Below are 15151 nucleotides of genomic sequence, written 5' to 3'. Positions count from 1 at the left end.
TTGCAATGAAAATCCGACGAGAGCATAACACATGTCCTCACACAAAGGCTGCTTACCAGCAACTCACACAATCGACAGGTGTGGAAAAAATTCACGCATGCGCATGAAGGTTCAAGTTTGGCTCATGCAAGCACACGTGATTCAAATCCATCAGGTTTTTGCAAAAAATGAAAAGGTCCAATACTTTTCTAACAGACGTCATATATATATATATATATATATATATATATATATACGCAACAAAAATATAAACGCAACACTTTTGGTTTTGCTCCCATTTTGTATGAGATGAACTCAAAGATCTAAAACTTTTTCCACATACACAATATCACCGTTTCCCTCAAATATTGTTCACAAACCAGCCTAAATCTGTGATAATGAGCACTTCTCCTTTGCTGAGATAATCCATCCCACCTCACAGGTGTGCCATACCAAGATGCTGATTAGACACCATGATTAGTGCACAGGTGTGCCTTAGACTGCCCACAATAAAAGGCCACTCTGAAAGGTGCAGTTTTATCACACAGCACAATGCCACAGATGTCACAAGATTTGAGGGAGCGTGCAATTGGCATGCTGACAGCAGGAATGTCAACCAGAGCTGTTGCTCGTGTATTGAATGTTCATTTCTCTACCATAACCAGTCTCCAAAGGCGTTTCAGAGAATTTGGCAGTACATCCAACCAGCCTCACAACCGCAGACCACGTGTAACCACACCAGCCCAGGACCTCCACATCCAGCATGTTCACCTCCAAGATCGTCTGAGACCAGCCACTCGGACAGCTGTTGAAACAATCGGTTTGCATAACCAAAGAATTTCTGCACAAACTGTCAGAAACCGTCTCAGGGAAGCTCATCTGCATGCTCGTCGTCCTCATCGGGGTCTCGACCTGACTCCAGTTCGTCATCGTAACCAACTTGAGTGGGCAAATGCTCACATTCGCTGGTGTTTGGCACGTTGGAGAGGTGTTCTCTTCACGGATGATGCGAAGGAGATGTGTTGCACTGCATGAGGCAAATGGTGGTCACACCAGATACTGACTGGTATCCCCCCCAATAAAACAAAACTGCACCTTTCAGAGTGGCCTTTTATTGTGGGCAGTCTAAGGCACACCTGTGCACTAATCATGGTGTCTAATCAGCATCTTGATATGGCACACCTGTGAGGTGGGATGGATTATCTCAGCAAAGGAGAAGTGCTCAATATCACAGATTTAGACTGGTTTGTGCACAGTATTTGAGGGAAATGGTGATATTGTGTATGTGGAAAAAGTTTTAGATCGTTGAGTTAATCTCATACAAAATGGGAGCAAAACCAAAAGTGTTGCGTTTATATTTTTGTATATATATATATATATATATATATATATATATATATACACACACACACACCGGCATTGTAGTCACATCAGGATCAACAGATTTGTCCAATTTAAATTCTAGTCCATGTATTTGAAGTGTATTTGAATTTTGACTTCTGAAAAATTTTACTTTAGAATTTTTTTTTAACTGATTCTGACTGTGCATTTTATTTATGATTCAACAGAGATAGTGATAAAACTCCTTTTGCTCGCTGTCCGCCATGACAAACCCAAAGCAAATATGGCGCTGACATGTACCATCTACAAACCGCATGTGTAATAATTTGATTCGCCTGTCTGATGCCAGTTCAACCAACTTCATTAAGCGAGCCCCGGCAGGATGATCTTCTCAGCGGAAACAACAGATGACGTGACAGCGTGCCCGTCTCCTCCCTCTGCTTCTCCAGCAGCGCACTAATCTCTCTGACAGCATCCCGCCATATTCCCACATCCAATCCGCTCTCGCTGGGTTCCATTTTAAAGGATTTTCAGCAGGATAAAAAAGAATTCCGCGTTAGCCCTCGAGTCAAAGCCCCGTTTTGTAAACAACAAAGAAAGAGGAAGAAAAATGAAATGCAGCAAAAAAGGAAAATTAAAAACAGAGTCATGATATCTTTTTGACATGCAACACAAAAAGGTGTTTACTACAAAATGTTCAACTCCCAGAGGAGAAGCAAACAGCATCCTGCCTCCAGGAACAAATGAAGATGCGTTCCTGGAAACTTGCATTTAATCTTTCAGTCGTCCTAATGTTTGTGTTTATTTAGTGGTAGAGCTGGATGCTTTCATTGAAGCTCCTTTTTAATAAACCCTCAATTTCAATCCAGCCTGTTCATGAAAGAAACATTAAAAACAGAAAAATACAAAGAAAAAAATGCAACTAGTTTCAGACAAACAGCAATTGCATGAAAAGACAAAAGCAAGTTCAACAGTTTAATCAAAGTTCAAAACGGCAGGAGCACTCAGAGAGAGTGCTTATCCAGTCTTTGTGATGTCATAAAGCAGTAATATTAAGGATATAAATAATACCTACTCACAATGATTTTCAAAGTTAAAAAGGAAAAAAAAATGCATATTTAATGTTAATATTCAATCAACTCTTTCTGATAAAAAAAATTCAGACCACAAACCAACAAACAAAGAAACAAACAGACCAGACAGTCATGTAAACTTTTCTCCACCTCTGTTTGTTGGTCGAGACACTCAGGAACGTTTGACGTTTTTCTCACTGGGATCTGTTTTTCATTGCATTGTTCTCATTTGTGGATGATGATGAGAACAAAATTTAAAACTAAAAGTTAAAAAAATAAATAGATAAATAAAAAAATGGAAAAACGACATGCCTGACCAAACAGTGGTGGAGATGGGCGTGGCTATCAGATTGTTGGAGTCAGAATGTGACCAAATTTGTCAGATGATCGTTTTTGAAGTGAATTCCTCTTTTCGACAATTTAAACGTGTCAGGTGACATGTGCAAATCATTAAATTCATAACAAGAGAAATTGGAAATTTCTGACATCCACCAAGGGTTGAGTAGGACTCAAAATAAAAAAAAAAATATGTGATTTACATCGTTACACAGACTTTACCTGGATCCGGATTCCACAACATAGTGCAATAACTGCATCCTGATCCAGAATGGTCCGACTGGTCAAGATGTTGCAATCTGATACTTAATTCACGAGCTGTAAAAAAGTAAATAGTATCTTCCTGATCTTGGTTTTACATCGTGATGTTGTATGTTTCTGCTGCAGAAGTTGCATATTGATCCGGATCACTCAAAACATCCAACACTAACAGACTGTCTGTGTACAATAGTCACATGTGATTTAAATTTTGTCAAGATCCAGCAAGCAGATTTGAGATGATCCTCGAAATGGTGGAAATTTATGAAATGATCCAGAATCAGGATTGTGATCCCTATCCACTCCAAAATTTAATGGAGTCTTCCATGACCTAATATCTATCTGTGGTGAAAATTTCATCTCAATTTGTGAAGTACTGTAGTTTTGATGTAACCCTTCAAAGCATAAAGTGAAATCTTGATCCACAATCCGGAATCCGGATCCAGATCACCTCCAAAATTTAATGGCATCCTCCTTGGCCTAATATCTACAGTAGTGTTCAGAATAATAGTAGTGCTATGTGACTAAAAGATTAATTCAGGTTTTGAGTATATTTCTTATTGTTACATGGGAAACAAGGTACCAGTAGATTCAGTAGATTCTCACAAATCCAACAAGACCAAGCATTCATGATATGCACACTCTATGAAATTGGGATAATTGGCTATGAAATTGGGATATTAGTAAAAAAAAAAGTAGAAAAAGGGGTGTTCACAATAATAGTAGCATCTGCTGTTGATGCTACAAACTCAAAACTATTATGTTCAAACTGCTTTTTTTTTTAGCAATCCTGTGACTCACTAAACTAGTATTTAGTTGTATAACCACAGTTTTTCATGATTTCTTCACATCTGCAAGGCATTAATTTTGTTGGTTTGGAACCAAGAATTTGCTTGTTTACTAGTGTGCTTGGGGTCATTGTCTTGTTGAAACACCCATTTCAAGGGCATGTCATCTTCAGCATAAGGCAACATGACTTCTTCAAGTATTTTGACATATCCAAACTGATCCATGATACCTGGTATGCGATATATAGGCCCAACACCATAGTGGGAGAAACATGCCCATATCATGATGCTTGCACCACCATGCTTCACTGTCTTCACTGTGAACTGTGGCTTAAATTCAGAGTTTGGGGGTCGTCTCACAAACTGTCTGCGGCCCTTGGACCCAAAAAGAACAATTTTACTCTCATCAGTCCACAAAATATTCCTACATTTCTCTTTAGGCCAGTTGATGTGTTCTTTGGCAAACTGTAACCTCTTCTGCACATCTTTTATTTAACAGAGGGACTTTGCGGGGGATTCTTGCAAATAAATTAGCTTCACACAGGCGTCTTCTAACTGTCACAGCACTTACAGGTAACTCCAGACTGTCTTTGATCATCCTGTAGCTGATCAATGGGTGAGCCTTTGCCATTCTGGTTATTCTTCTATTCGTTTTGATGATTGTTTTCCATTTTCTTCTATGTGTCTGTGTTTTTTTTTTTTTTTTGTCCATTTTAAAGCATTGGAGATCATTGTAGATGAACAGCCTATAATTTTTTGCACCTGCGTATAAGTTTTCCCCTCTCCAATCAACTTTTTAATCAAACTACGCTGTTCTTCTGAACAATGTCTTGAACGTCCCATTTTCCTCAGGCTTTCAAAGAGAAAAGCATGTTCAACAGGTGCTGACTTCATCCTTAAATAGGGGACACCTGATTCACACCTGTTTGTTCCACAAAATTGACAAACTCACTGACTGAAGGCCACGCTACTATTATTGTGTACACCCCCCTTTTCTACTTTTTTTACTAATAGCCCAATTTCATATCCTTAAGAGTGTGCATATCATGAATGCTTGGTCTTGTTGGATTTGTGAGAATCTACTGAATCTACTGGTACCTTGTTTCCCATGTAACAATAAGAAATATACTCTAAACCTGGATTAATCTTTTTATTCACATAGCACTACTATTATTCTGAACACTACTGTATCTGTGGTGAAAATTTAGTCAAAATCCGTACAGTAGTTTTGATGTAATCCTGCTAACAATCAGACAGACAGGCAAATAAATAAACTCTGATGATTTTATTATGTCCTTAGAGGATGTAAAAAGACTGAATTCTGACTCTGTCCACTTAAGATTGTTACCTAAATAAGTATTAAGAACAGTCAAAAAGTTTGGATCACCACTGGAGTATGCAAAAGAGAAAGTGCTAACAAGAGGAAGTCACTCCACAATTGAAGTGATATACACAACTAATCCTAAAAGCTAGAGAACACAGAGAATCAACAATATTATCATTCTAGTGACAAGGGACACTGGCAACAAGAGACAAGAGACAACACAAATCTAATCTAATGCTACTAAGTATAATATACCGCAAAACCAATTCCATAAGATTGGAACTTGTCCACACAAACAAACACACTAGAACATGAACATGCACAGATGTAGATGAACAAAGTATCTCAGAGTCTCCTTACCATGAGCGTGAAAGGATTAACTCCACAAATACTGTATATCAGGGAACACTGCAGCTTGATTGACCACATCTATGCTGTGGCTGCTGCTGCTGTTGAGTCACTGTGGTACAATGTTCCTGGCCACTGGCCGGTGAGGCCTGCCCTCTGGTATTGAAAGCAGTAGCCCTCTGGTGTTTAAGCTGTATACATTATCTGTGCTGTACTGAGCCAATTATGTAAGTTTTCACACAGTATTACCATTATATTGTTCAGCATTTGTGATGAAAAAATACACAAGAGTCATCCACATGCCATCAAGGAATGAATATAATGATATTGTGATTTTTAAATCCACAGGAGATGTTTGGCAACAGGCCAGTATAAGTAAGATTGACAAATACATGCATTTGTAGGCCTGACTGTGCAGCAGAGACATGGGGAAAAATTGGTTTTGTTATCAATTTCTTTTGGTGAATAAGCTTCTAAAACGTATGAAAACAGCAGGCGCCATGTTGTTTCATGCATATTAGGGATGAAGGAGAAAAGATACAGCATGCAAATAAGAAACTATGAACTCAGGAGTTCAAACAACACAAAGATAAGAGTTTTAATTGCCTTTCTTGAGCAAAAACAAGCAAACTTTGGGAAAATGTAAAAAAACTGGGTGGCTATTTTATTTTATACAAATTAGGCAGTGAAGAAGTAGAGATACAGGGGGAGGTGATGGTCTAGTGGTTAAGCTGTTGGGCTTGAGTCCAAAAGATCCTTGGTTCAAATCCCAGCCTGAGTGTAAAATTACTAAGGGCCCTTGGGCAAGGTCCTTAATTCCCTAGTTGCTCCCAGTGTGTAGTGAATGCTTTGCATGGCAGCACCCTGTCTTCGGTGTGAATGTGATGCATTATTGTAAAGCGTTTTTAGTATCTGATGCAGATGAAAAAGCACTATATAAATGCAGTCCATTTAGATACTGCATGCTAACAACAATATTTGAATTCTGCAGGTCAAAATACATAAGAACAGAACATTTATTGCTGTTTCAAATGCAAATACAAGCAAACTTGTGGGAAATTTTACAAAATAGGTGGCCATTTTGTTTTATGCAAATTAGAAGGTGAAAGAGTAAAGATACAGCATGCCAACAGCAATTTCTGAACCCAGCAGGTCAAAATACAGACGTGTACGAGTGAGCGCTGTCTGACTCTTTGCACTCTGCAGTGATAGACATGTACATGATTGTTTTCACCTTTTTGTGAGATGTGTTGTGGACACATGATGCTGCAAGTTGACTACGAGTCTCCAACAATGTACAAATAAATGAACGTTCCAGTTGTATATTCAAATAACGATCAAATATTATGGTCTATCTAGAGTTTTTTTCACCATTTTTTGAAATGGAAGCAGGAGGCTTCTTAGATGGTGTATAGTTGGATTTTTGGCTGTCATTCATTCTTTCATTTTCTGATGCTTATCTGGGTACAAGTCATAGTAGCAGCAGACCAAGCAGCTCAACCCACACTTCCCCATCCATGACCAAGTCCTGTACCACTTCCTGGGGCATTCTGAGGCATTCCCAAGCCAGCTGGGATATGTATTCCCACCTGGCTCTTCCGTGGGGCCTCCTCAGAGTTGGTCATGCATGGAAGACCTCCCTAGGGAGACGACCAGATGTGCCCGAACCACCTCAGAAATCTCCTTTTTATGCAAAGAAGCAGTGGCTCTACCCTGAATCAGATAGTTGAGTGTCTGTCTAGGAGAGTGAGCCCAGATACCCGAGGGTTCTTTCAGTCATTATCCAAAGTTCATGACCATAGGTGACGATAGGAGCCTAAATCGACTGGTAAGTCAAGAAATGTTGCCTTGTAGCTCAGCTCCATCTTCACCACAAGAGTCCAGTACAGCGTCCATAAAAGTAGAAAAAGGGGTGTTCACAATAATAGCAGCATCTGCTGTTGAGGCTGGCACATTGGATCCATTTCAATCAGGGTACAAAGCATTTCACAGCACTGAGTCTGCACTTTTAAAGGGTTTTAATGATCTTCTTTTAACAACTGATTCTGGCAGTTCAGCCATTTTAGTGCTTTTAGACCTCACTGCAGCTTTTGACACAGTTGACCACGCAATTCTTTTAGACCGCCTGAGAGACTGTGTGGGTGTCAGGGGGACTGTTCTGGAGTGGTTTAGGTCGTACCTGTCGGAGAGGTCTTTCTCCGTCAGGTTGGGGGACTCCACCTCATCTTCAGCCCCTCTTCATTGTGAAGTCCCCCAGGGTTCTATCCTGGGGCCCATCATTTTTGCTCTTTATCTCCTCCCACTCAGAGAGATTTTTAAAAAAATATGACGTGGCCTACCATTTTTATGCTGATGATTGTCAAATCTACATGCCTATCGCTAAAAACAGCCTTTGCCCCCTGACACCCCTACTCGACTGTCTGTGGGACGTCAGGGCTTGGTTGTCACAGAATTTTTTGAAACTTAATGAGGGCAAGACAGAGGTTATGTTGTTTGGAAGTGCCCTCGCTGACTTGGGACCTCTTAAGGATTTTGTAAGTCCCAAGGTCACCAGCCACGATAGACAGCGATTTTAAATTTGATAAACAAATCACTGGTGTTTTGAAATTGTGCTTTTATCATCTTCGTCTTTTATCAAAGGTAAAACTGTTTTTATCTTTCAACCTTTTTGAACAAGTTGTGCAGTCTTTTATTTCAAGTCGTCTGGACTACTGTAACGCACTTTATTTCAGCATTAGCCAATGGGCTCTTTCCCGGTTGCAGTTAGTCCAGAACAGTGCAGCGCGACTTTTAACAGGAGCCTGGAAGCATGAGCACATAACCCCAATTCTTACATCTTTGCACTGGCTTCCTATTAATTTTAGAATTTATTTTAAGATTTTATTGTTTGTCTTTAAAGCTTTGAATGGAATGGCCCTCAATATATCACTGACCTCCTACACATTTACTTTCTGGCGCGTGCTCTGAGGTCTGAGGGCCATTTCCAGCTCGTGGTACCCAAGAAGAGACTTAAAACCAGGGGGGACAGGGCTTTTTCTGTGGCTGGCCCCAGACTTTGGAAAGCTCTGCCCCTCCATGTCCGAACTGCCCCCACAGTGGAGTGTTTTAAGTCTCGTCTGAAGACCCACTTTTATTCTCTGGTTTTTAACACTGCATGAGTTGTGCGGTCCTCTGTTTTATTGGTTTTGTTTTTATTTTGGTAGATTTTATTGGTTTTATCTTTTGTATGCTGTATGTATTTATTTATTTATCTTGCACATTTTAGTTATTTTTATTGTTAATTTTCTTATTTTTAATTTATTTCTTGACTATTGGGGTTTTATCTATCGTGATTCTATTGTATGTGCAGCACTTTGGAACATTTTTGTTGTTAAATGTGCTATATAAATAAAGTGGATTGGATTGGATAAAACATCAGATACTGCCCCAGACTGTGTGTTGATCTCATGCTCCAACTTACCCTCCACTCATGAAGAAGACCTCAAGATACTTAAACATCTCCACTTGGAGCAATAACTCTCCTGACCTAGAGGGGACAAGCCACCATTTTTCAACAGAGAACTGTGGTCTCAGATTTGGAGGTGCTGATTCTCATCCCAATCGCTTCACACTGAACTCACTGCCTGATGATGTTTGGGTTTGACATTGTCAAATCTCTGCTTTTAGATTCCAAGATCATCCACATTGAACAAAGTGGTGAGATTCTGTGGTAAAATATCTCATTTATATGTCTGTATATGTCCATTCTGAAAATTAATTTTTCAAAAGATTAATGCCTCTAGAGCACAAGTGTGGATGGTTTCCTGGTGCACGATTACACTGAAATGACTTTAAGCCCCCGTCACACATAACAAGAACGTGCAGGAACCATGCCCGACACGGCAAATATTGCCATAATCCACTGCAGTCGGGAGGAAAAGAGGCGTGGTCAGCAGTGTCAGAACACATCTGGATCACCTCGTGCACACCTGCACGATAGCATCCAAAGCACATGTAGACAACAGGTAGGTGACACAGACTGAAACCCGATACTGTGCGCCAATTCATCATTCTGATGCCATTCTGCGTGATTCTGGCTAAGTCTGACGGGGGTATTCGAGCGTTTTAAAAGATTCATGTCAATGTTCAGTCATTGTTAGTGCTTCTTCACCTTGAATTCTTTAATTCAGGAATAAATCCACTCCATAACCAGACACTTACTTCGCCGACCATGCCGTTCCACTCGCCATCTATGTTCTTCCCGTGCCTCCCGTTGGTCACCAGGTAAAGGTCGTAGGTGAAGCTGACGATTTTGGAGAGGCGCTTGAGGACGTCGATGCAGAAACCTTTGCAGCAGTGCTTCATGGGAACTGCGCCATCCATCACCAAGCTGTGGACACAAAGTGATGACATCATCAACAAGGTTTCCATGACATTTAAAAGTGTTTCATCAGAGACGCCGTGACCGGGACGAGCGACAACAATAAAAAAAAAAAAAAAAAAAAAAACAGGATGGAAAGCTGACAAAAAAGAGTGAGAAAATGAAAAGAGATGCAGCAAAAACAGAGGAGCTCTGAGAGACTGTGGCCGGCTAGGACGTTAATTATTGGCGAGGAAGTGTGAGTGGACTGATGTTGAGGGTTTGGCCTGTTGTGTTGGAGAGACAGCGCTCCACGTGTCAGACAGCTCTGAAGCAAAAGCTCTGCATGATTTAAAAGGGGATTATGCTGCTTGCAGGTGACATCCAGAAGAACTAAATTCTGCAAACGTCTTGAAAGCAGCTTTTGTTCCATTCGAGAATGCCGCGCACTCTGACGAGGGCTGAAATCAACCCCGAAGAATTTACGTGTATTTAAGGATCATATTGTGTGCAGCGTGTTTGTATGTGCTCTGCACACTGACTGCAAACTCAACCGTCTCTGGAGCCGGTGACTTGGTGTGATCTCGGCACACACGGTGGCGGCTGCAAAGGCTGCTTTGTTGGTGGGGGTGTGTTTATGTCGTGGCGGGGGCAAAATAATTAATTTTCAAAGTGCAAATAATTCTCAGTGGATTTCAAGTGCGTTCTGCATATGCATGTAGCTACGGAATACAACAGAAGACTGTGTATACTGGGAAGATATGGGCGCTGGAAGGCAGGAGATTAAAGAGGTGGGCTTATGACCAGAGAATACTGTGTTTGATTCCCCATCAGTCAGGCAACTCAACAACTTGCCCTTGAGCAAAGTCCCTAATCCTCAAGTATGCAATTGAGCACTTTGCAACCTTGCATGGCAACAAACTGTGTGTGTGTGTGTGTGCGCGCGTGTGTGTGTGTGTGTGGGTGAGCATGTGTGTGCACACGTAGGTGTGTGTAAACACTGTAAAGTGCCTTGAGTGTCTACATTATATGTAAAAGTGCTACAGACCTGCAGCACATTTACCATTAAGAGTAACTCTAGTAAACTTTAAAGCTCATTAGTGTAACATTACCTGCAACAATAAGTCAATATGTTTTTGTGAGCTTAGAATGGGCCTGTCATATGTACATGGGAAAGAGCCCACTCATGAAGGTTGCCACAGTTACTTTGAAAAATTACTTTATTAGTTACTTCATACAGTTACATTATACAGTTACTTTATACAGCTACTTCATTAGCAGCTGCGGACAACTTGTCGGCAGCTGCTGAATGTAACTAATAAAGTAACTAGTAATCTAACTTGGCTATTTTTAAGCTTGAGTACTCAGAAAAGTAACTATTAGTTACTTTGCTGATTAGTTACTTTGCTGATTACTCAATCTTAAGAGTAACCAGTACATTTTGCAGAGTAAACTATACTCTGCCAGGATAACATTTGGTCCCAGTCCAAAGAGATTTAAATGCACTCTATTATAGAGTGAAATCAGGTCTACCGTCTTGTCAAATCATATTTTTCAACTCCAGTAAGAGTCACTCACAGCATGATAGAGTTGATTTTAACACTGTGATAGAGTATATTTAACTCTATTTGCACTGGGACCAAATGTTATCTTGGCAGAGTATATTTTACTAGGGAGGGGTGTTATTTCAAAAAATATGTACATCTATAAAGGTTTGTTTGCATGGAATATGAAAATATACACGGAATAAACCATAGCAGGATAAATTTTGGGTCATTTGGTTCCAAAAACCCATATGGACGGAGCCAGTGAAGATATCGAGTTCAAAAATCGCCAAAAATATCAAAGAAAATGTCATATCTTGAGAACCTCTGCACCTAGAGACTTGAAATTTGGCTCCAAATGTTGCTTGACCCCAAGTTTATATTCAACTTCTATAGTAACAATAAGCCTATCTTGTGTTTTTTTTAAGAGTAATTGACAAAAAAAAACAAACAAATTTCAGTACATATGTTACGATCAATTGTAACAAACAAAATCTATGTAGTTTTTATTTCAGGAACATCAGTTGAGTATAATCATCACATGTAAAGAATGACATGGCCACAATGGACTAATTATAAGCAACAGAGTGGTTTTCTATGTCAACAGCACATATACGACACACGCGTTACTTGAGATTTTCAAACGTTCCGTCCATATGGGTTTTTGGAACCAAAAATTATACTGTTATGGTTTATTCCATGTATATTTCCATATTCCATGCAAAAATTTATAGATTTCAAAAATTTTTGAAATAACACCCCTCCCTAAGTTTACTCTGCAAAATGTACTGTGTACCCAGTAGTACCCAGTAGCTACTAATAAAGTAACTGTATAAAGTAACTAAAAACGTAACTAAAAAATAACTTTTCAAAGTAATTGTGGCAACACTGGCCGCCATATTGATAGAGTAGCCCCAAAGAGACATACTTACAGTACTTTGCCTTTCCCATTTTTACAGTATTTGCCAGAAGACTGAAGAAAGAAGAAGACTCTGAATACTCTCCTATATGCTGTCTACTGGTTGTTACACAGTAAAATCATCAGTGTCAAACTAACACTGACAGTGTTAAATCAACACTGGTGATTTTACTGTGTAGTGGAAGTGAACAAGTTTGAGAACCAGTGATTTTAGGAAATGGAGCATAATACATGTTGCTTATCACAGAAGAAGGCAAAGCAGCATGAATCCCCATTACGAACAAAATGAAATTGTGATCGGTGACGGCATAATACAATCTGAAACCTCACCACTAGATGACACTCCATCCTGCACACTGTGGGTTCATAGAAGTATAAGAATCACCGGGACACGACAGGACAACAAGCAAATGAATAAACAAACAAACTTAGGAGCTAAATTAGGAACACAATTAGGAGCTAATACAGTGAAGGGGAAAATTAACAAACTCAGAACAGATGCCTGTGTTGAGAGAAACCAGGTGGCTGCTCCACAGAGAGTATGACAGATGAACGAACATAAGGAGGACGAAGCAACACAATGCTCACGAGAAAAACCCAAACAGAAGCATGAAAGTAAGACAGTACTCAAAAAAGCTAGTAAAATAAATAAATAAATCCAAAAATCAAAAAAGACAAATGAAACCCAAAAGAAATTCCAAACCATAAACAGAACAAACCAACATAATCAAAAACACAGGAGCAGGTGGAATCAAGTGGAACCTTTTGGAGAATGACCTCAGTCACTTACGTCTGTTTATTTACAACACTGAACAAACTGTGACATGAAAATGAATCAAAGCAGAAAACATTTCAGTCACTGCACTGAGCGCAGCAAGATCGCAAAAACGAAACAAAACAAAAATGTCTGAATTATTCCCTGGGTGACACTCTGTCCGAGCGCCCCCGCCCCCCACCCTAAAAAAAACAAAAAAAACAGAAACGTTTGCACAAACAGCCATTTTTAAAAAGAATCATTATATTATCAATATTTTATTAGTGCCAGCGAAATTGCAGTTGAAATTGACATCAAAAGACCACAGGCTGCAATATTACTCCAAAACAAAACATCCATGAATTGCAAGTTTGAATAAACACGCCCTTACATGCTAAATATCTGTCATTAGACACTTTATTACTCTGTCTTTCAGGGAAGGCATATTTGTCTCAACATTTAGCTTAATATTTAGCTTGATGTTTGTACATATTAGGCTAAATGTGTAAATTCTTAGCATTAACTAATCCGCAAAAGTTTTAGGTTTGACATAAATTTAATCATGTAGTCTTTGCCTTTTTTTTCTCCCAGTTTTTGGATGTTCATCTGTGGATCAAACAAAAATCTAAACTGAAATATTTCTAGCATTCCCATGCCAATGAAATCAAATGTGATTCTTTCTCTTCATTAAATAAACCAGTTAACTATGATAAGCCTAACTTTACATTTCATTATCATTGTTGCTGTTGTTATTATTATTATTATGTCAGTGTAAATGACAACAAAAAGAGTTGCCAACTGCTGGAAATTTTTTGTAAAAACATACACTCTTACGGGCACATAAGAAAGGGTCAGATTCAGTCACTTCAGCTTGTAATGTGAACACAGCACAAGTTCTAAGCCGTCTTTACAAATAGGCAGGCAGTCCTTCCTGCAAACTTTTGTGGGCAGATTCAAACCCATTCTTACACCCTGTCTGTCTCATTTCAAATGCCTTTTATTTCATAAACTGGCTGCCTGCCTCATTTGCTGCGTAATCTGCAGAGAAATGTGGCGCAGAGTTCTGGTTCTGTGCTGCGTCCTAAGTGGACGGAGCGTTATTTGGAAGAAAGTCAAGGTGTAACTGACTTTAGCCCACGAGCCACCTCCCTCCCCCCACTTGTCCCTCCCATTAGAGAAACCCAGATGTGAACTGTCCCCTGAACGCGGCTTTCACCATGTCACTGCTTCAGTAAGCAGAGACGCCTGCAGCTGCCTGCAGGGGGCGCCAATTTGCCAATTCTACACACAGTGACAAGAAAACCATTTTGTGGTAGACATGATTTTTTTTTAAGTGCTCATCCCATGGTGTTGCCCATCCATAAATGCTGCCCCGGGCGACGGCCCGTATCATAAACCATCACTGGTTTCCCGGGTCAAAGCAAGTTGTTGAAGAGCAGCCCACATGCAGAGGTGTCAAATAACGAAGTACAAATACTTCGTTACTGTACTTAAGTACACTTTTTAGGTATCTATACTTTACTCCTTTACTTATTTTTCTGCCTACTTCTGACTTCTACTCATTACATTTTCACACAAGTATCTGTACTTTCTATTCCTTACATTTTTAAAACAAACAGCCTCGTTACTCTTGCCTTCAGTTTATATATATATTTCACGTCATGTGAGCCTGTAATCAACTTTTCTGCAGCACGGCTTTGCTTTGAACCGTGAACCAATCCAGGCAGTGGTTCGCGATTGAAGCAATGCTACGACCTATTGCTTCGTTTATTCTTTCTTTCGCTTAATTTTCCCCCGCTAAAACCCTAAAGAGCATACTTCTGTGAGTATTATTTATCTTTTCTATGTTAAACCAACCTGTTATGGTCTTCTGAAATAGTTGATAGATGTATTTTATAACTTAAAAAATGGGAGCGACGCTAACGCGTTAGCATGTCTATGGCATTTTCAATGTTAAAAGTTAGCATTAAGCAGCTCTCATCACGTTCGGGTGCATTTGTTTTCAAATTGTAATATTTCTTAAATGTATTTTTGTTTATATATTAATAATCTAATGATTATTATATACAATTTTAGTGAAAGAGGCAAAAAGAACCTGAATAGAAACACAACAAAATATAAACGCAACTAACAGTGAACATACATATA

General features: G+C 39.5%; 1 protein-coding gene across 1 annotated transcript in view; it reads right to left on the bottom strand.

Moving 5' to 3' along the window:
* The window catches only part of grin2da (glutamate receptor, ionotropic, N-methyl D-aspartate 2D, a), a 568510-nt gene that overhangs the window by 167734 nt on the left and 385625 nt on the right, over positions 1 to 15151 (bottom strand). The window contains exon 9 of the mRNA XM_034160100.1: positions 9648 to 9816. Coding sequence (XP_034015991.1) covers positions 9648 to 9816 — 169 coding nt within the window. The remainder of the gene's footprint in view (positions 1 to 9647; positions 9817 to 15151) is intronic.

The sequence above is a fragment of the Thalassophryne amazonica genome, chromosome 20 (genome assembly GCF_902500255.1).
Source record: "Thalassophryne amazonica chromosome 20, fThaAma1.1, whole genome shotgun sequence".
NCBI lineage: Eukaryota > Metazoa > Chordata > Actinopteri > Batrachoidiformes > Batrachoididae > Thalassophryne > Thalassophryne amazonica.
The sequence above is the reverse complement of the archived record's forward strand: the minus strand, read 5'-3'. Positions and strand labels throughout refer to the sequence as shown.